Genomic DNA, 22,328 nt, shown 5'->3' on the forward strand with positions numbered 1-22,328 from the left:
CAGGTTATGCTGACCTGGCACCTGACCCAAACTGTTATCTAACTGATAGTGGCCCAATTAACAAAGCCGAGTCAGTGTCACACGTGTTAACGGTGCTCTTTCTCTCCCCTCGGCATTGGTTTATGGCCACCCCTGCAGACAGGAGACGAGGACAGCTAAATGCTTGCTATTCTTATATTCATATGTGCACCAAAGCACATTTAACATCCTACTGAAAACCCATATATATGGAATATGTATATTTATTTAAATAACTCAGAGGCTCAGTGTGTCCTTTCAGCTCCGGTCACACTGACCAGGAATATTTTTTTAAATGAACAAAGATTTCATAAGCAATCTGTAAATATTTTATCTTCCAAGGTAAATGACAGCTAAATGTGAACAATTAAAACCCGCAGAGACTCCTAGCAGCAAAGCAGGGGGAACAGGGGTGCAGGTCAGCTAGAACTTTTGCATTTCCTAACGAGCCAAATACAAAACGCAGCCAAGTACCTGAACCGATGTAGGCTTGCAGCCAGCTTCATCCTTTTCCAACCTAAACAATTCTATGATTCTACGATCACCTGTTTACATTGACAGCCCAGGAACACATTCACACAAGTGGCCTGTTCTAGAAATGTCGGGGCCATGGGGGCAAGTGGAGATGCACAAAACGCGCTTGCCCTTTTTGAGCGTGGTAATAGATTGATAATCACAAAAAGGGAGGAATGAGTTCTGGTCAAGCCCACCAGAAAGTCACACAGTCTTCCAAAGTGAGCTGGGTGGCAGCTGGATCAACAAAAAAAAAAAGGCAAGAAAAATGCACAGGGTCTTCCGAGTCGGAGGGTATTTCTGGAGGGGTAACTTCAGGCAATGCAATAAACTGTAGGCTTTAAGTCACACAAAAAATGTGAATCTGATTCTAATTCAGCATCCACGACACACTGGTTGTTCAGGCACTTTATTTCTGTTCCCACAACACTTACAAGATCAACCACAGGAGTGTGATTTGTGGCAAACGCTATTTTAACGACCACAAATGAACGTTTATTTTCTATTCCAGCAGTTTCTACAGTCTCCCACTAGCAACTGCTCTTCCTGGGCTGCCAGTCCCACAGGTCTTGACTTTTTCAAAACAGATTTCATCTGGGCTGTAGTTCCACCTCAGGATGTGCAACCTCTGTTTTGGGAACTGCCATCCAGCTCACTTCAGACGACTACATCGGGGAGGGGGAGACGACACACATTAGCAAGAAATGTTTTCATGATTATCAATCTATTATTATGTTCAAGGGAACAAGCGTGTTTTGTGCATCAGGTGACAAACTTTTCACTACGATGTTGGCAAGCTCTTTCATACAATTGTAATTAATTTTTTATCATTGAACATTTCTTTAAAATAAACTTACCTGTTATGCATTCCAGTTAGTTGTATGTCTTGTACACCTCAAAACTTGAATAAAGGAGCATGAATAGTGTCAATGTGAAAACTACAACACAATGTATACCACGGGATTTTTTTTTAATTATTATTTTTTAAATTACTGTGCAACTTTGCTAGGCATACTGAACATTACAGGTCAGATGTATTGTCTGAAAGCAATAAATAAATCATCAGACAATTTGAACATTTCTTTTGGGATCAGTTTTTGGATCCAACTATATCAACCTTTCATATCTTGTCATCTGCTTCTCTCACAAATTAGATGTGGGGTGGAAGGAAAGAAAGTAAAAGCAAGATGTCTTACATGTCTTCACACACAAAGGCTTTGTGGTAACTGCAAACTAAAAAAAAAAAGCAGAAAAAAAAGCAGCACAAGTAGTAGCTAAGCTAATTCAACATGCACAGCATTGCCCTTACCCTGTAAATACTTCTATTTTCCTTTCAAGAATAACCTGTTTAAATTGATATTATCTTGGGGATTTATTAGTTACCTTGGCCCAGTTGAAACGTACATAGAATAATCCCTGATAAAAAGCTAGGATATGGTCTGGGGTTTTTTTCATACACATGGGAATATTTTTGCCCTGCTGCAATTGAAATGGCGCAAGCCTGCAGAAGCTGGTGGAAGCAGTTCTCCACATTAGGAAGAGGGCTGCTTTGTAGGGAGAAAGTTTTCTGAAGTACGGTTTTTATTTATTAATTTTTTTGCTATACAGTCTGCTTTGCAAAAGCTATATTCTGTCATCCTCAGCCACTGGGGATGAAAGGGGAAAAAATTAATAGCTGTGTTCTAATCCTGCAAAGTAAGTTCTCATCCTAGTCAGGCTGATATTCATGGTAAAAGGAGTCTCTCACCATGTAGACTGAAAAAGCAGCAATGAATATTATATTTAAAGGTTTTGTGAAATAAAACACCACAGTTTTAAGAGAACCACTCATCTTTTCAGTATCATGCATGGGTAGCTCACAATGACTGTATGCTACTCAGTCACTGGCAATCAGTACTTCTTGTTCCTTCTTAAGCAGGCCACTTGCTCTATTACCTCAAGTATGCACCTGCGTGTAGTGACACACCTGTATTACATTCCTGCGAGCAGCCTCCGAGTAAGAAAGATGCTGGTTGTTTCCACCACAGTGAAATACTACAATGTCCCCGTGCTACCAAGCAGACCATCTGCAGTATGCATACCATTATTAGCAGCAGCTCCAGATTTAAAAGCTTCCCGAGCACAGCATACAGAGCAATCCAAAAACTCTGGGCGTGCTTGCTTTCTTTACAGGGACAGGACTGAATTTATACCCCAGGCTTCCAGACCAGGTTTAAGAGGTCAGCTCAGGACTCAGCTGCACACGCACTTCTCGCACAGTTGGTTCTTCCATGGAGGCATTCAGATGCATTTCCACTTCTGTAAGACGGGTTACAGAACGTTAAAGCAAAAAATGAGTACAAAATGTTTAATTGCTAATCGTTCATTAGGCACAAAGGATTAAATAGGTAAATTATTTTGTTCTTCAAAGGCATTATTATCCTAAAAATTACTGTCGTGAAATAAAACTGCCTAGTAAAGAAGTCCAACTAAACTGAACGCGTGTAAGTGTCCCCGTAAAGCAGCAGCGAGCACACCTGAATTACTCGGGAACAGCAGCAGCCCCTAGCGGCACCCGACACTGCCTCAGGTACGGGCTTCCAGGCCTGGAATAACCTCTCGGCTTGGAAAGAAGAATCCTACACGTAAAGTACTGTTCTCCCACTTAATTGCCAATATATTAAATTCTTCACTTTACATCTTTAAATATGTTTTTGGAATATGTATATTTATTCTTCCATAACTAAAACTCAGGCAAGAGCTGTCCAACACATCGTGGAGAAGGTGTAAGCCCAACAGGCACTATACACTGCTAAACCCTTCTGGCAGATGACATGACAATGATCACCCATTTACTGAGGGAGAACCAGAGAAATAAATAAAAAAAGAAATATGACATTATTTGTATTGTCTTTCCAACCTGACTACCTATATAGCAGAAAGCGGACCGAGAACATCAGTATATACACTTCTGCTTCCTTAAGGGTGCCATGCGAGAACCATACTACACGTATCCTCTGCAGTTTGCACTAGCTACTACTTTATCTCAAGCTGTAACTCAATGTACTGAGCTAATCAGCAGAAACTGCAGTTTTCCGTCTTAGCTTCTTGGAGAACTCCAGTTTCTTCTCTTTCCTTTGTTATTCTATTGCTATTTCTCCAGGTCATCCAGTCACTCCATTACATCCAATTCTAAAGATAACAGCCAGAGCAGCAATGCATTTTCACAGAACCATAGAATCGTTTAGGTTGGAAAAGACCTTTAAGATCATCCAGTCCAACCATTAACCTACACTACCAAGTCCACACTAAACCAATCAAGGGTAGACTAGACTAAAACCATGTCCCGAAGTGCCACATCTACGCATTTTTTGAACACTTCCAGGGATGGGGACTCCACCACCTCTCTTGGCAAATTTTCAGTGAAGGATTCTGAGCTTCAGAGTTAATTTCCTTCCCATGACCCTGAAAAAGGCAGAAGTTTCTTGGACATCTTCCAAAAGGTCTGTTACACTCGGATCAGAGCTATACACGTGTTCACAAGTGCATGAAACCCAACAAGAAACGAGATGGATTTGTAACGGGCAAGGAAAAGTGCATGCTTTGAGTTGGGTGAAGGGGACTTTGAAACATCTTACCTCCATTTGGCTATTTGTATTACATTATAAGCAAAACAGATTTCCCAAAGGCTACACCAAAAAAGATTCTGGAGTCAATTAAAAGGAAAAACTAACAAAATACAAAACCAGCATCAGATTTGTTGACATAGCATACAGTCCTACAACCATGACAGCTTAAAAGTTTAGTGCACACAAAACACAGAACCAGGGTTTCTTAGAATAGAATTACACATTTATTGTTCACATTTGAAATAATTTGGTTCCCAACTGAACCACTGAAAGTCCTAATGCATCTGTAAACCGAGTATCGCTATAAAACAATTTAAAATGCCATGTAAAATAATACTATGTATGCATGTGTTTCATTTCATGGTTTCTCAGCATAATCACTTTGTCTATTTACAAATATATAAAGATTTTGCACTTTAAGTCATCTGAAATATCAAAGAGGTATTTTCAAATCACACAACTTAATAAATATAGAACCTGTTTTGTTAAAAATCTACAGTATACTGTACATTCAAGTTGAGGCAAAAGAAGTTTTAATGCCAGTTACACTTGAGACATAAATGAATGTTTCCAATAATTAAACAATTTCTAAAAGTGCTGTCTCTGCCTGCAATGAAAGGTAACATTAGGATCCAGTATTTCGTTACAGTCAAAGTTTCAGACCATTGCTTCATTCACAGAATCAGAGCTTCTGTTACTAGAAAAATATCAAAGCTTTTATATATTTTTAAATTATCTTCTTTCAAGAGTTGCAAGAAAGAGAGGCAAAAAATGGTCTAAAAAAATAAAAGCCATGGGCACGCACATACACACACACGCCACAATCCAGATCACCACATAATCCTCTAGAGGAACGATCAAACTCACAGCATTCTGTTTCACTTTAGAATAGTAAGTTTATGAACAAATCTCTAAAAAAGCCCAGCAGACAACCCTAGGCAGTCTAAGGCAGTTGTTCTATGTGCAAGTTTCTACATAGCAGAGCGCCAACTCCAGCATCTTCCCGTGACTTTGTGCATTACTCTGTTTCTTCTTCGTCACTTTCCACCCACTGATTTGGCTTGCTATCTCCAGCAGGTTTTTTTGATGCAGCACTGGAACTGGGAAAAAGAGAATGTTACAATGCAAATAAATTATGCTTTGGACAGAAACACAATACTGTTTTTACAATATGATGTTTAATATGTTTTGCTATATGTCAATCAGAAGCCTTAGATTAGGCTTTCTGTAAGTTATCACAACTTAGTCTCCATGTTCTACGTAGAGCTTAGCACTATCTGCAACATCATTTTAGATACCTGTTACGTGTAATATACTGAGATGCTTGGCAAGGTTCTGCTGAAACAGGACCACTCAACATACAGTGAGATTTTCTTTGCTGAGATGTAGATTTCACTGACTGATTGTCTTGGTCGGAACCTAAGAGATACACATTATCATCAGTCAAACTACAGTGCAACCGAAAACATTTGAAGGACTTGCTTCTTTATGTCTTCTGCTTTAAAAAAAAAAAAAAAAAAACCAAAACACACCAAACATCTTACAGCATGTCTATAATAATAAATCTTACTATTATATATCTGTGATAAATTTTTATAAGTACACATAATACTACTGAATGAAGTTATGTCAAATTTAGAATCCCAATTTAAAAAGTGAAGCATTTACATACACAACGACTGCTGCAAGTAAACTTGACTTCAACATGACTAAAGTGACTCAAACATAAAGTTTCTCACTTTACAATTGATAAAGCCTTTTTGCTCCTTAAGTAAAAACTTCTCCAGCATGCACACACAGTTATTAACACCAACATGAAAACTTGCAAACTTGCCAGAGTATAGAAGAAATTTAAAAGCAGTTAGATGCCTTAGCATTTATATGAACTTAACCATCACTGAAGTCAATGGAAAAACACAGCCAAACTTGGCAAGGGCAGATCCCTGCTAACTCTTCCTAACATTTAGACTTCAAAGCTTTCATATGAAGCAGTAAAAAAATAGAATGATTCTGTATTCTACAGTATTCACCATAGCACTACAGAATTAAGGGCTTTTGGACAAGTGTTGTGAAAAAAGGAAAATTTAACATTAAACAAGTCTAATGATAACTTGTGGAGTGATGTCCAAATGGAGTATGATTCTCTGTGTGGCAGACATATTTTTGTTTGTATTACTATTATCCAGTAGCTTAAGGTCAGGATACATAAGATTGAAGAATGCCATTCAGAAATTACAATATGGCGTTAAATATATCCAGAAACACTAGAATTTGGAAACAGGCAATTACAAATCAAAAGCTTTAGTGTACAATGAATGTTAGAGAGATATCAAGTTGCTCACAGATCACTAAATCACATTCTTCATAAGCAACAGCCAAAAAATCTCAATTCTGTTCTTAAAAATAAAAGTTTTCCTACTGTGGAAGATCATTTCATTCCACACTTACAGAAGCGCTACAGGAATTGCACAGCAGAGAAACAAGGAGAACCCAGAACACGAGAAGCAGGCTACTTTATCTAACAAGAGTACAAATTCAAGCTACCTTTGCTTGCCAGGCATTTCACACATTTAAAGATAAATGTTGGCTGCCACAACAAGAATCTATTTAACAGAGATTGTTGTTACTTTTTCCTCCCCCATCCCTTTTTTTGGTCTCACCCCACCCCTTACAAATTATTGAAGAGTCAGTGGTGAAGACCCAAACACTGCACATGCATATTCAGGCATGAGTGGATAGAAAATAAACTTACCAACTTGAAAGAAAAAAAAATGTAGAAGAAAGGAAGTAAAAAATACTTTCAGTAAAAACAATATTCCAGACTATGTCATAAAGCCATATGTTCATTATCTTTTCTGAAGAAATTATTCTTTTATGAAGATTTGAATCTTAAATTTTAATTGTTTATTGCTCAAATTTATTTTCATTATCATTATGCTCTTTTCACTATTTCTTTTTCCAAAGGATTCTTTTTTTACTGAATATGTATGTGTACGCATGTTTACTATTACCTCATCTCAAATAATTAATGCTGCCGTCTCCACATGATGATGCTCTTGTTTCCAAAAGTTGTTTCTAATCTATACAGATGTCTATAGGTTATGATTTCTTCAACTGCCTTGGCAATTAATATGCTCACATTTAATTTAATTTAGTAGTTCTAAAAGTTCCCCATTCTTGACAGCACAGCTGTCAGGTACTTGACATTCACCAGATCACTTCACAAATACAAATTCATTACATAAGTAATTATCAGGGAGGGAGTTATCATAATTCCCTTTCTAAAAGGAGATTTTGAACCATCAGTTACCCTGATAGGTAGAGGCATATAGATACACAGTAAAATTTCTCTTGGCAAGTTTTGAGTTTTTAACAGTTTTGTTCATATTTGCATCTTCTAGTTGAAAGAGGGAAAAAGAAACACATTACAGGAACGTAATTTGAACCAAATACTTGCTTCCTAAGAAGGCACTTGGAGTTGTCGCATTTTCAGAGTGCTTGTAATCAGTAGACATACTTAAGAACTGTTGCTTCAGCCATGCCCCTCTATCTTCTTCAAATGCCTTTCTCTAGGAAAAGAAATGATGGTTTACACTTATGACCACAGGAACAAGCTTAGTCCACGTTAAATTGATGCTATTCTATCTAAGAAAGCAGAAGTTGTAGTATGTCCATGTAATTAAGGAGAGCCAGCAGTTCAACACAGAATTAGTGTCATGAGAGCAAGCTTTTGAATCCAACAAGGATTAGCTGAGGAGGTATTCATTTACAAGCAAACCCCATGGTTTGTTTCACAGAGGGCTGACTAATCCTTGCATTTTATTGTTCTCCACTCCAGTGACACAATCTCCTGTCACTGCCTCCTATGCTCCCTTTGCCCCTCAGTGTAGCGCTACCCCTTGGAGGTAGGCCTTCTTTCTGGGCAGCTTCCAGTAAGGATTACTGCTTAAACCCCAAACCTGAGCCTTCTCCTAAACAGATAAAAATGACATTGAAAATAACACTAATTACTTCTGTCCAAAACCAGGGCAGAAAGAAAGGGGTTGTTTCATTTTCCAATCACTCAGAGCACAGAAAAGGAAAATAATGGCTAAAAGACAACCTCCAAAAGATCCAATGGCTCTGGAATCAAGCAACAAGCTATTTCATCTCCAAAACTGATCAGTGAAACAGGACGTCCTCATTATATAAAATTATTTCTACCATGTCAGTAGAAAAATAGAGCAAGCTGAACTCCACTGCAAGCTTTCACCTACAAAGCTTAGAGCATTGCTTCTCTTTTCATACTTCAGCATTTTAACAAGCAGAAGCATGGGCAGTTACACTTATGCTGCAATGTAGTCCTAAACATTTCTGGACAAACAATTTTATCATTACTCAAGAATTTAAAGCTGAATTCGAGGTCCAACATGAAATTCACAAACTCACTAAATGTGAATAAAATGGACTGGATGATCTTAAAGGTCTTTTCCAACCTAAACGATTCTATGGTTCTGTGATTCTAAAATTAAATGAAAAGGTTGAAGAATACATATCTATATGTAGTGGTCTGAGTCAGTATTTGTCACATGTGAATTACTGTTGTGCCAGTATCTCAAATAAAATCTAAAGTGTTTTATGTTCTTTACAATAAATTTTACAGCACAAGAATTAAAAAAAAGCTGTTTTGAGTCAGACAACTTGCCCGTCTAGCTCAGTATTCTGTCCCCAACAATGGCCACAAAAGATGCTATTTATGACATCACATGAACCTGGCCACTTTCTGCAGTGCATTCCCTCAGAGGTTCCGAGCCCCAAAAGTCATTTGATTAGAGATGTTGGAAGGCACCCTCTTGTCCCCACTTTTAGCATCCATCTGTGAATGTGTTGTTCATGAGCTCAGGCAACTGCTTTTTGAACCTGCTGGTATTGATTGCCTTCACAATCTCCCATGGCAGCAAAATCCACAAGCCAACTACTTGATATATAAAAACGTACCTTTCCTGGATATGTTTTAGCCTTGAAATTAAGTCATTTCTATAAGTTCCCTCTAGTCCTAATCTTGAGAGATTTGGTGAACAACAGTACTGCTTTCATCTGACCAACTGAACCCACAGTTTTATAAGTTTTAATCACACCTTACTCCAGCTTTCTCCTCTGCATGTCAAAGCAAGCAGTTCTGTAAGCAATAAATCTAAAGCCCATTTCTTTTTTCCTTCAATGGCTTTTTTCCTGTCGTATCTGTACCATCACAGTTTCATGACCACATCATCATGACCTCCTTTCCCTGCTAAACTTGTAAGCCCCTTCATGTTCTTGGCCCTAACTATTGGCTAGACCAACGGACACACATGCTAGAGCTCATTTGGAGACACATCTACCTTGACTGCCTTCTAGTATATGTGCTTACTGGCCAGCTTACCTACAAGAACAGAACCGATAATGATCCTACTAAAGGAAAGGCAGCAACCACTTTGCATTTCTGCAATAGTCACTGGTTTTCACAAGAGATTAGGAATGGAGTACCTTTGAGAATTCAACCCTACAGCCAAATCTGACTGAAATTTGCATAGGCTTGCTTTCATAGGAAACCAAACTTAAGCAGCGTCTAATAAGTGGACTGAATTTTGGAAGTATTTAGATACTTCAAAATCTGAAACAAAAATGGGTCATTCCGGTTGCAGCAACTGTATTTTCCAATACACACAAAAAAACTTGTCTTTTTGAAATGCCAACAGAATGATCTCCTACAACGACAAAACATATGTTTTATACAGTACGGGAATGATCTTTCTCTATAGAAGTTAGCAAACAGATATTGTTCAATGGCTGCACTTTAGTGTGTGTAACAGTAAAACTATTTAACAATTGTAACTCATCTTCCATAGGAGTTCCCTTTTCTAATACCTTTCCACTTTTCTAATACCTCAAGTCCTAATCTAATAGCAGCTTCTGTAAAACTTCTCCGTTCCTTCTCAAAATTCTTTTTTTGTTCTCGAAATAGTCTCCATTCTTCCTGAAGACGCTCTCTTTCTTCCAACAAATAGCAGTCCTGTAGTAACAGAGTGGTGTCATCGTCACACGGAGACATAAGCTGCTGCTGCAGATATAAAGCAACAAAAGACACAAACATTAATTTGGGAGCAACTGTTAAGAGATGCAGTATTTCCACAGGTTCGGTTTTATCAGAAAAATGGTTTAATATAGAAACAATGTAGTAAATATCAAGTTGGTTGCTGGTGGGTGCAGAGTTTCAGATGGCAAGCAAAACATCCCCATTCAGGCAGCTGACCACATCAGCCTTCCTCACCTTTGTTTATCCTGCCAAATTATCCCTACCAGGATTACAAGGTCATTAAATTACTAACCAACCCACTAGCACACCTATACTCAGACTAACCATTAAGATATTTTAGTTAAAAAGCATAATCAAAGAATGGAGAAAGGCTCAGAGGTGAGAAAAGTGGCACATTTGGGGGTGGAGGGTGGGTGAAGCTTAGATTCAGTTGAGAAAAAATAAGAAAAAATTAAAGCCTACTACCTGTAAGAGCTGTTGCTGAGTTTTGATCATTTCTTTACATTGCTGAATCTCTAACTCTAGCTTTTCAGTTTCCATCTCATGGTCTTCTCTTGAAATTACATCTTTTTCATTCAAAGCTCCTGAATGTACACGTGACACTAAGGGGGGGGGGAAAGATACTTAAAAACAAAACAAAACAAAAAATCCCTCACTGGGGACTCATAGCAATAGCAAAAGGGTTTTTTTTAGACTGTATTTATTTTATCCTGAAAGACAGATACACAGTATATTCAAAAGCACTTCTATCAGCACTTCTATCAGAGACAAGAGATCCAATTGGTGCTACACATGTAATTATGCACAAAATCCAGTTCAGAAAAAGTGGCAATGAGAACATAGCTGTTTCACATTTCCCAAGGTAAACCAAGTGTCTGCACTGCAATAAAAGTGTCACACAAAAACCTGACTTGCTTCAGCAGTTATTTAAAAGAAAAATCAAGACAACTGAAGACTTCTTTTCAATGACATGCTGTTAGCCTATTCTTCTGAGCCCATTTTTGAAGGGCTTGTGTGTTCATAAAAATATGACAGTAACTATATTTATCACAGATATAAAAAGAAAGCCTTTTCCTTCAAGTCCTGTGAAGGAGAAATGGAGCTAACAAACACTGTGTGCATATTTTCTTCCCAGCGAGGGAATGAACTGGAGAGGAATAAAATGCATTTTGTATAATTACATACTGCTTTATTTAATTTCATGCATAGCTATCAAAGTGATTGTAATGAGCCAAGTTTTGGCCCTGATGCCAGTGTTTGAACATTAATTGAATCCTAAAGGACTAAACTATGGTCATCTCTATAAATCCAAAAACCAAAAAGGTGACTCCAAGAAAACAGCAAATACTTGAAATGTTTTTTCTGATGCTTACAACTATTTTTTCAGTTAGTTACACCAAATCAAGTATTTCTCAGAACAAGCGTTGTTAAAATCCTTTCTATGGTATAAACATATTCTCCTAGACCATCTGCTCTTTTATTTGCAATTGCATGCGTGACCTTCTCGGTCTTATTCTTGACTGCAAACATCCCTGTGGTAGCAACAGCATTTGCTTGCATGGGAAAATAATACTAGGAAAGAATTTTATATATTTTTAGCCATCTTTTAATGCTGTTTAACAGCTGGAAATGAGGAGAGTCTGGCACCATACCATCAGCCAGTTCGCTTTAGAATGCCACAAGAAGCCTCAGAGGTATGGACGTGACAGGACTTACATATTTTGCATCCAGTTACTTCAAATTGTTACATCTGCATTACTTGAACATCCCAAAAAGGTGGGGAAAGGCAAACATACATTACTACAGGGCATGTACTTTCCAAAGGGAAAATAATTATTTTTCCAGAAAGTTGCTGTTTACTGTGTCAAACTATAATCCGTCTCCTTTCTCATGATAACAGGCTTGGTATGCAATTGCTTCCTTAACCACCTACTATTAAAACTCACACAGAAAAATGCCAATCACAAGCCCTTTCAGAAAGTCTACCAGGTCACAATGCCTTCCATTTTAGCTTCCTTTTAGCCTAGACAGTCAGTAAAGTAAATCCTAAGAGCGTGATACCAAATGGACTTTCCAGTAGCATTTTATATATACATGTAATACAGTTAAACCTTACCTTGGTTATCCAGCTTTTCAACATGATTTTTCAACATTCTCCATTGTTTTCTAATGCTGTTGGTAAGCTGCTCTCGCACAGTTTCACAAGACAGTTCCCACATGTTCTCTTTATTTAACTCTCCAATATCTTCCTCCAGGTCTGACAGCACCTATACAAGCAGAAACAAAAAGCTGCAAACCACTCTATCACTCCAAATACATGTATTATGTTCATTTAAATATGTGTATGGATTTAATTTACTGAAGAGAAGGAAAATGCTTATATACAGGAAAGATTTTTCCATCCAGAGAAACTTGACTGTCAGGGAGTTCAGTTCCCTGACAGCATAATGCTGAAGAGACAGAAGTGACCTGACAGTCCCCAGAACCCCACCTCAGCTAGCAAGACTCACTCACTCTCACGTATCTTCAAGCCAGAGAAGTTCAGACTGCGGAGTTCTGCTGTCAAACTTAAGCGGTAGCTGCCCATAAACTCACTATGCAGCACGAACAGATTTAAATTGAAAAGCTATTGCCATTTGAATACCTGGCATACACCACTCTTCTCAAGCGTCTAAACCATTGTACACAATCCCCTTTATCTACTAAGCAGATAAGAAAAATGGGATGAGAAGTACAAAACCCAGGAAGTTCAGAGGCATCAAGGTAATTCATTTACATATGCGGTAAGCACTTTCTTTCAAACCTGGATCACAGGAGATCTTCAGGAGCAAAACAACAGCTATAAAAAAGAAAAAGGCGCAGGTTTTTGGTTTGGTTTTTTTTTTTGGTTGGTTGGTTGGTTTTGGGGGTTTTCATTTGGTTGGTTGGTTGAAGAGTTTTATGTCACTTCATAAAGAAACATCTTATTCCTTTACTTATATTTACATATGCTAGCACAATGAAAACCCACTCTGGAGTAGGCCTCTGGATAGTACTGTGATAATATGACAGTCTGGCTGGTTTTATGGCTGTTACTTTGTGATAGCAAGCAAAATGATAAATGAAGTGACTACATCATTAGCTGCCACACTCCAAAGTGTGTTTCCTTCTAAGAAGCAATACCAATTAGCATTTCTAAGTAGAAATGCAATGGCTGTTTTTTTTTTTTTTTTCATTCTGCAAGGTATTCAATAATAGTTCAGATTTCATACCAAAATGTTAAAAGAGCCACAAACAAGCACAAACTATCAGATGCAATGTTTTAAGTAGAAATTTATTTTCAGACGTTCACAAAGCAAACCAGTACTTCTGAACAAAAAACTAATCCATGTAAAATACACATTGTGGGGCAGACTAAGTCTTAAATACATAATTGATTTCTGCAAAACCACAGTTTTCGGCAACATTCTTCTTGTTTATATTAATTTGACAAATGTAAAAAAACTAAGCAGTGGCCCTATCTTGACAAAAGCCATCCCCAATTCTAGAGTGGCATGAAATTAGAGAAGGCATAAAATAGACTGAATGGAAGAAAACCCAAACCAAAACAACCAAAAAAAAAAAAAAAAACCCCACCACCCCAAAAAAAACAACAAACCAAAAACCCCACACCACCCTACAACCCTGCTGAAATAACTTCACTTGAGACTTGCATCTAGTAAGTACTTCTATTATTATTCTACTATTAGAAATTACTATTGCCTGCTAAGTAGTTGTTCCACTTAATTTGGCTAATTAGTACTACTACAAGAGAACTAATCAGAAGTTTCAGTGCAGGCTTTTAATATTTTCTTAGGAGTCTATTAATACTACAACAGTTTACAAATACTTGTCTAATCACCCAAGGACAGTGAATTTCAGAGCAATAAGTCCCAGTTTTTCCCTCAAGTTTGTTTTAATGCCCAAGTTCATAAAGACCCCATTCCCACAGCTGGATTTTCACCAGTGTACTCAAGTTTGTGCCAAACACTCCTGGCCTCACTGGAATCCTAAAAGCAGAAGGCCCATTTACAGAACTAGTACCTGATTATGCTATATACTAGAATTTATACCCAACACGCAATACTGAAGATCACCTTCTTGTTGTTGAGCTATAGTAATAATTAGATCTACTGATTTCCTACATGAAGAACTTCTGAGGTAAAGGTTAACACACTGCACATTACTGACTACTTCACTAAATACACATAGGAGTCATTCTGTGTGGTATAGGGGGCAAGGCATCTGGTGAAGGTAAAAAGAGTTTATTCATGTCTTACAAAGAAGTGGCCAGAGAGAGTCTTATGTTTTTCTACACAGCGCATTCTGGGGCTAGACAAATGCACCTGAGATAGCTCAGAAATAAAGGAAGTAGTACAGCAACTTGAGCAGGACAGGGGACCTTCTGAAATGGCAAGCACTAGATTCTACAGAAACAGCACGCTCCGGAAGGTTCCATCTACACATCCTTATGTACCAACATGTACTATCTACTGTAAAAGGAAATGCTTCATACTTTGTTCTGTAGAGTATCCATATTCTCTTAATATCCTACTCCTAGTACACCATCAATCTTGAATGATTCCTAGAATCTAGCCTTTATACACATTTTGTGTATTTCAACTCTTATACCCCGGGATAGTCGCTCAGTTAACCTTCTAGATTATTCCCTACTTCACTCTGACATCAAAACAGAACTGCAACTTCTACCAAGGAATCAGCAAAAGGAATAAACAAACTCTCTGATAAAAAACGAATGTGCAGTGTGCTGTTCCATAAAAATAAAGTATCCTGTGTAAACAAAGAAATACTTAAGACAAACAAAAAACCCCACAAACCATTTTACTTGGAAATCAAACATTTTCCTTGAACGTACCAGCAGCTCTAAGAGGAACTAACAGCTACTCTAATCCATGTACTAGAGGAGCACACCCTAATTACATTTCCTCCACCCCTATGGATTCTATGGGAAGCCTAGTTTCTTTGCATAAGCACCTTGAAAGCTCGCGTCAACATCTTAGTATGGAAGGCAGAGAAAATACAAAATGCATCGTTATATAGAATTACATACAGGTAGCTCCTACATTTAAAATTCATGCAAAGTATTCTTTCAAGCTTTCCACTGACTGACAGGGAAGATACACTGGGTATTGTTCACAGACAGTAGAACATTTAAACATGGATGGATTTCAAGCACAGCACAGGGTGTGCGATCCACTGCAAGTCTCACAAGAAATTTACTTTTTTAAAGTGATCAAATTACTCCAGCATTATACCAAACTACCATGCAGATTTCTTTTGAACTGAGGAATACTTACTGGCCCATCTTCAGACCTTTCTTTAGGTTTCTGTTTCTGTGGCGGGAGAAGTGAAATAATCTCTTTCTTCATTTGCTGAAGAACCTTTTTCAGCTCAGCATTTTCCACTAAAAGCTGTTTTTGGCGTTGTTCATAATCACTTAACAGAACTTTGTACATTTCTTCTTCATTTCTGGAAGAAGAAATCTTACAGTAACAACATAACAGCTATAACATATGCTTCAATTAATGTTGTTCTAAGACAACTACCTGGCTTCTGTCTTATCAGTCCTCCATGCACCTCTCTTCCCATCAGCTCTACCAACATAATTTAGAACTTCCATAGCTACAAACGAAAAGGATATTTCAAAGCGTGAAACAACATGCAAATATATAAATATTCAGATGACATTGCATTTACCTATTTGCATTTACATGTAGTAATTGTCAACAGACCACATTACCCAAATATCCCCCTCAATCTTCAGACCCATATGAAACCACATTGCCCTGCTTAGAGTAAGAATAAGATAGTGAAGGAAAGAAGATAATTTTTGGTTTGAAAACTCAAAGGGATGTATTCTCATCCTGTCTTGTCTTTCTTGTGCATTTCTTAATGACATCTTCATTACTATTTCAACCTTTATATCAATGGTTTATCAACTCTAACCTCTCTTCTGGCAATAATGCCAGTTTTATCTCCAGTTCAGAGAGCACAACTTCCTGATGTTTCACAAGGTGTTCCTCAAAACAAAGAAACTTCTCTGTCCATGTTTGAAGGAAAAAAACCCACGAAACAAAAAACTAAACACAAATGAAACACACACCAACAGCAAAAACCCCAAACCTACACATCACTACAGATTAGTGGTCCAAGCTCAATTCTAGTTAGTTATCAAGCAAACAGTAACTAGATTTAAAACTGTGTTATTTCGACCTCACTGATACTTGAACCAGTACTAGCCAAATGGAGTCAAGAATAAGCCTCAAGCAAGTTTTGCTGACCTCAGGGTGAGGCTTCTAGAGGTTACTGAACTGATACCTAAAGACTTTCTGCAGCCAAAACAGGTGTTCCTGCTACCGTGTCCTAACCTGGTTGGGCTTACCCACAAGCACTTTCAGAAAACTAAATCAGCAGAAAATCAACTTGGCAACAACACAAACAATTTCTTTTGTTTTAGTGAACTAAACCAGCTTACTAAAATACAACATGCACCACACTTGGCAAGCAGCTGAGTGTTTTGGGGGTGGCAGGAGGGATAAGAGAGGAAGAGCAGGACTTCCCTTCCGCTGGAGATAAATGATACAAACACTCTAAGGCCAGATATATGAACCAAAAGGTGCAGATTTTTTTCATTTACATAACACTGATACCTATTTTCAGCAACACTCTACAAAAAACTACTTATGCTAAATAGCACTGATGAATGTCTTGAACACAATTTTTGGGCAGCACAACATATGAGCACTCATATGATAAAGGAGATTTCTCGTCTCCTCATTTCACATAGCACCAGATTCTATGTCTATCTTGTGTTACTTCCTCTCTAAAATTGCTCATCACTTGTCATTAACACAAGTAGACTGCAATACCTCAAGGGGAAAAAAAGCTCATGCAGTGTTCCTTCCTGATTATAACTGGTGGGCATAATACAGTGTTTATGACGCTATCTGAAGTCTTGTGATGGTAGCAGTAGCAACAAAGCTTTAGCTAAGGAATTTATTCCAAATAATTCTCCCTAGTAAAAAAAAACTCACTTTGTAGAGATCTCTATTTGTTTTGTGCTTGGTAAAAAAATCTTATGGAACACAATATAAAAGTTTATTAACCTTACACAGTCAGCTGACATGAAATATTGTATCTTTTATGTAGCAGTCTAACATCTAAATAAAAATCTACAAGAGGAGGGTCATATTGACTTTAAAGATACCAGAACCAAATTCAAGCATTTTTAACATATAGAATATGCTACTTTGCTGTAGTAAAATTCATACAGCTACTTACCTATCTTTTTGTCCTTTTTGTTCATGACCAACTGATGTAAGCGTTCCTTTAATTTGTTATATTCTCTCTCTTTCCTCTTCATATCATGATTGTACTGTGTAGCTCTACTTGAAATTATGTTCTGTAACTTCTGTACCTAAAAGCAACCCCACAAAAACTGTGTTTCTTCAACTATAGCATAAATACATAAATTTCTTCAGAAAACAAAAACACATGAAGCGAAATGACGCTTCTGTTAAACTGTAGTTCTGGTGAAAGGAAGTGATGAAAGGAATCAGGAGAACTCTCCCATCCCATGGATTCTGACCTCAGACTTATGTCAGGGCATTTACTTTCTCTTCTGCAGAAACCAACATCATAAGCAACATATTATACTACTATAGTTCCTCTGAAGTACAACTGAACCCATGTTCTGGTAATTCATATAACCTCCTTTAATGCTTTTATTGAACAGAGCAGAGAAAGACATATTTTTGGTTTCAATAATTAAGTTTTACTCTAACTCTAAAATATGCTTGCTAGGTTTACACTAAAAATAACCAAAACCAACTCTTCTTCTTTTGGGCAGCAGGATGCTGGAAGACAGACTATTCCATTTGGTCTAAAAGAACATTAAACATAAAGCACATTCTTGGCCTGTACTATCAGTACCTGGGGTTGTTGGATTTTTTTTTTAATCATCAGTTTTAACCTTACAAACATACAGCACATTCAATATTTTAAGCTGGAACTTTAGGATGTTCACTATATACAGATAGTACTGTGATTGCTAACTATATGAACATGTTTATGAACACAGAGAAGACTCACAGAAACTTAGGAGCCATGTAAAGTACAGTGGGGGGAAGGAACACACCAGAAACAAATCCCAAACTCAGCATGTCTTGAATTTCAAAGTGTTTTCTGATGTTGGTTCTTCCAAGACTTCCAAGTTTAAGGAAGTTTAAGTCTTTTTGGTCTTTTGCTCTCCTCTACAATATAACCAAAAATAAAAAAATTCCTACACACAAACATTTGAGGAAGTGACTGAATCTTGTTGCCCCCTCCTACTTTTCAATATTGTAAAACATTCTAAGATAAAGCTATGCTCAAAATTACAGAAAGCCTCAGAAAACTGCACACGTGCATTTCTGCAGTACTCTCGACTATTGTTACAACTTGGACCTATCCCTTACAGAACCTATTTATCCATATGTAACATGCCAATTTCACTTGGTGAAAGACAACATTTACCAACAAAAAAAGCATTCAAAGTGAACAATTACAAGATGCCTTGCAAAAAACCATATTATTGAGTATCTATGGAAAGACTTGTGTTAATATACAAGACAACTCACTTCATCCTTTTCATTTTTAAGTAACTGGTGCAAATTTCTGTTCTTGCTTTGCAGTTGTCTGTCTCTTTCCTGAAGTCCAACTATTTCCCTTTTAGATAATTCCAACTGTTCCTAGAAAGAGTGTTGATAGTTCAGTATCAATAAGAATTAACGGCAAAGAATTAAAAAAAAAAAAAAAAGAAGAAAAAAAAAAACCCACACCACAAACCATGCAAACCAAACTGCCAAACCACCTCTCTGGAGGTAAGTTTGCCTATATATTTGATCTCCCATGTTTTGGGGATTATCTTGCATTCTCAATGACAAGTTAGTTCTATGTTCTGGGGCAGGAAGTACGATTCTCCAGTACAAGAAACACTCCTCTCACAAGAAACAAAAATTTGACTTGGTATTTAACAGATTCTATCTTATAGAGTTATTACTTTTTCATTAAGTCAGGATTCTGTAAGCACATCTACACTGTGAGAGTGAGGCAGATACTAAGCAACCTGTATGAATTTGGGACTACAGTTTTACTGGAACGTTTCTGTTAAATAATCAAGGGAACAATAGGCACAGATATGCAGACTGCAGCCATAGCAAAGCAAATGGGACATTTCACATATACAGAGTAAGACTAGACAGATGATCTCATTATAACAGGTTATGCAAAACTAGCATTTTAGAAACCTTTTTCCACAAATATGAGACTCAAACAAACCTGAAATTGCCAACTTAAATGACAGAGCCAAACACCACATACAAGCTCTTTTTCTTCACATGTGTAGTGAGCTACAAATGTGTAGAAATATTTAAGCAACAAGAACTTCTAAGCAAACCACATCAGAATATAGGCAACACAACAGTGGAAGTCAAGAGGATCACTGTATGGTATCTGAAAGAATTTACATGAGAAACCTTACAAGCTGACAGCTAAATTAAATGGCCTGGGATTGAAGTAGTACTAACAAGTTCTTCCCCCTCACCTTAAAGCCATTTGTCTAGGGCAAGTAACTGGAGCGTTCTGGAACCTAACATTATATGCTGTTTGTATAAAAATAACTGTGGTTACACATGATTTTTAATGTCACATCAAAATGCTTCTACATGGATGGCCAATCTCAGCAGAAGGACTCCTATGATTTTGAGAATCTACAGCAGTATTTGTCAAGGAGATAATACCAGCCAGCCCTAGTGAAAAAGCAAGCCTAAAAGGCCCTGAATCATGCATTGAAATCTCCCCCCCCCCCCCCCCAATTTTCTTGGCACAATTAGGGGAAAGACAACACTCTTCTAATATTACTGCACATACAAATACCCATGAAGTAGCATAGGCTGTGAACTTCCAATGTACCAGCTACTCCACAATGATTGGCCTTGTGCATGTATTTATCCTGTGATAAAACGACGCTTAGTAACTTCAGCTTTGACAACAGCTTCTGAGCAATTCTTACAAAGAGACTTTGTAGCCGGCTATCCAAGGAACCCAACAACAACAACAAAGAAAAAAAATTGGAAAAAACTACAGATACGGAGAAAGACTGGTAATAACCCTGTGACACACACTAGAAAAAGCTACCTACAGTTTTACTGTTTACAATTATATTGGGAATTTATCTTTTAGAGCTGGGCATATCCTTTTAAGTGGTACTGAATGACATGAACTGAAGCGTTTAACATTTTCACCCACAGCATGCATTAACACTTTCAATCCAAACAGTCTTTCCTCTTCCTTGATTAAAGAGGCCATAATTCTAAATAAGTTTTCAGTTCTCTCATTAATCCACATTTCATTCACTTAAAGGAATTTTCTTGAAAAAGTTGTCAAAAAAACCCAAAATGCACATAAAAATACAACTGCAGATTAGTACTGGGGAGAAAAAATAAAAAAAGCACTCACTGTTAAGAATGTACAGTATCTGTTAAACATAAGTGCTGTATAATATTGGTGGAATTATCTTGTTTTCTACCTTTAATTTAGCATAGCAGTTCTGTAAGTGATCCATATCGCTACCCAGTTTCAGATGCTGCATTTCTACTTCTTCCTGAGCTCGAAGGTTCTTGTGCTGCAGTACAAGCAATTCATTCATGCAATTTATGAGAGATATTAAATTTACTTCTTTTCCTTTGGACTCTGCATAAATAGAAGGAAAGCCCAATGTTGTCAATTCCTGGTAAAAGACAAGGCGGGAGGGGGAATAAATAACTGGATCAATCTCTTGCAATTCTCCAACAGAGAGAAACAATATTGAGTGAAAACCAACATGAAGGGGGAAAAAAAATCCTATTCCCCACCAACTCTGGCTTCTGAGCATTGAGAAAGAAGCCTTCTTAATCCAGTGAATCTTTACTACCACAACTGATTTAATGTCACCTTCACGCAACCTCCAATAAACAAGATGATCTGGCTTACCCTATTGAGATAGGATATACTCTGTTCAATATTCTCTTCTGTGCAGAAGGCACTGAAAAAGCTGTGCGTGCTTTTGGATGAAGGCAGTGGCAAGCGTAGCACTTGTGAGTTCATGCTTGGGGGAGATATCTTTTTCTCTGAGGTATAGTGAAAAATATTTTTGCTATCTAAAAGTTAAAAACATTAAGAAACAAGTCAGGGCTAATAGTTTAGGACACATCACAAAAATTTAAAAAATCAAATCCCTAACTACTCAAATTATTAGTTGCAGACATTTACAATTCTAGAGCTTAGAATTTCATCTAGAATGACATCTTTTAAACATTTCACAATAAAAAAAAAAGGATAAGCTTCCACTGAAGATTTAAAAACTCGGTAACATGTTAAGGTATTGTATCTTTCAAATTTTACTTGTCTGCCAAGAAAAAAACTGCCAAACTGCCCAAATTTTCTCCTAATTGGCTTGCTACAACACAATTTTTAAATTTTATTTCCCCCCCTACACAGGCACAAAAGCTGTGCATTGAGTGAGAATTCTTATAGAATGTATGATATCCTTACTCACATTAAGTGTATGCTGTAATTTACTCTTCCACTAGGCAGAAGTAGGCAAGAAAATATTTACTCCTTTAATACATTTGTAATCGATTTATGGGGCAAAAGAATATAGAACAAGTAAAGAAACCTCTGAAAATGCAAGATACTCTGAAAGGTGTGATTTAAAAAAAAAAAGTGTGACTGAAAAGTCTCAGAACCTTTATATATATGTGAAAGGACAGTATTTTGCACCAGTATTTCTGTAAGGACTCAATCCAAAACGAAGCGCTGTATGTACTTCATATTATTTAACATTTTGATTTGACTAGTCAAATATGTCATGCACGAAACTCCAACCTCTTTCTCTCTCTTTAGCAGCTATAACATCGCTGGTAAAGTTAGCAAATCCACTAAATTCAAAATATTACCAATTTACCTGATGACAGCACTGGCACAGTAATAGTCTTCCAATCTCCCATAGCAACAAAGACAGGCAGGGTACCTGAGCAACTGGTTCAGCAGTATTTAGTACAATTGCTGGCAATGTG

At 37.3% G+C, this 22,328-nt stretch overlaps 1 protein-coding gene across 1 annotated transcript; it reads right to left on the reverse strand.

Moving 5' to 3' along the window:
- Window positions 1-5,109: 5,109 nt before the first annotated feature.
- On the reverse strand, window positions 5,110-22,328 carry SSX2IP (SSX family member 2 interacting protein). The gene is made up of 13 exons (XM_075710841.1): window positions 22,217-22,328; window positions 21,244-21,410; window positions 20,801-21,001; window positions 18,852-18,962; window positions 17,515-17,650; window positions 15,780-15,855; window positions 15,531-15,702; window positions 12,311-12,461; window positions 10,660-10,796; window positions 10,045-10,218; window positions 7,597-7,708; window positions 5,438-5,558; window positions 5,110-5,239 (listed from the first exon to the last, which is right to left on the reverse strand). The coding sequence occupies exons 1-13, from the start codon at window positions 22,257-22,259 to the stop codon at window positions 5,158-5,160; spliced, it is 1,683 nt and encodes a 560-aa protein (XP_075566956.1). The 5' UTR covers window positions 22,260-22,328; the 3' UTR covers window positions 5,110-5,157.

Source organism: Pelecanus crispus, chromosome 5 (genome assembly GCF_030463565.1).
Source record: "Pelecanus crispus isolate bPelCri1 chromosome 5, bPelCri1.pri, whole genome shotgun sequence".
Taxonomy (NCBI): domain Eukaryota; kingdom Metazoa; phylum Chordata; class Aves; order Pelecaniformes; family Pelecanidae; genus Pelecanus; species Pelecanus crispus.

Bases quoted from the DNA above. Each gene is read 5' to 3' on its own strand.
- SSX2IP (XM_075710841.1), bottom strand. From the start codon at position 22,259: ATGGGAGATTGGAAGACTATTACTGTGCCAGTGCTGTCATCAG. The intron at 10,219-10,659 runs GTAGTAGGCTTT...TTATATCTGCAG, and splicing joins CTCAGCAACAGCTCTTACAG to CAGCAGCTTATGTCTCCGTG. The intron at 5,559-7,596 runs GCAAGTATTTGG...TGTATCTCTTAG, and splicing joins TCCAAGTGCCTTCTTAGGAA to GTTCCGACCAAGACAATCAG.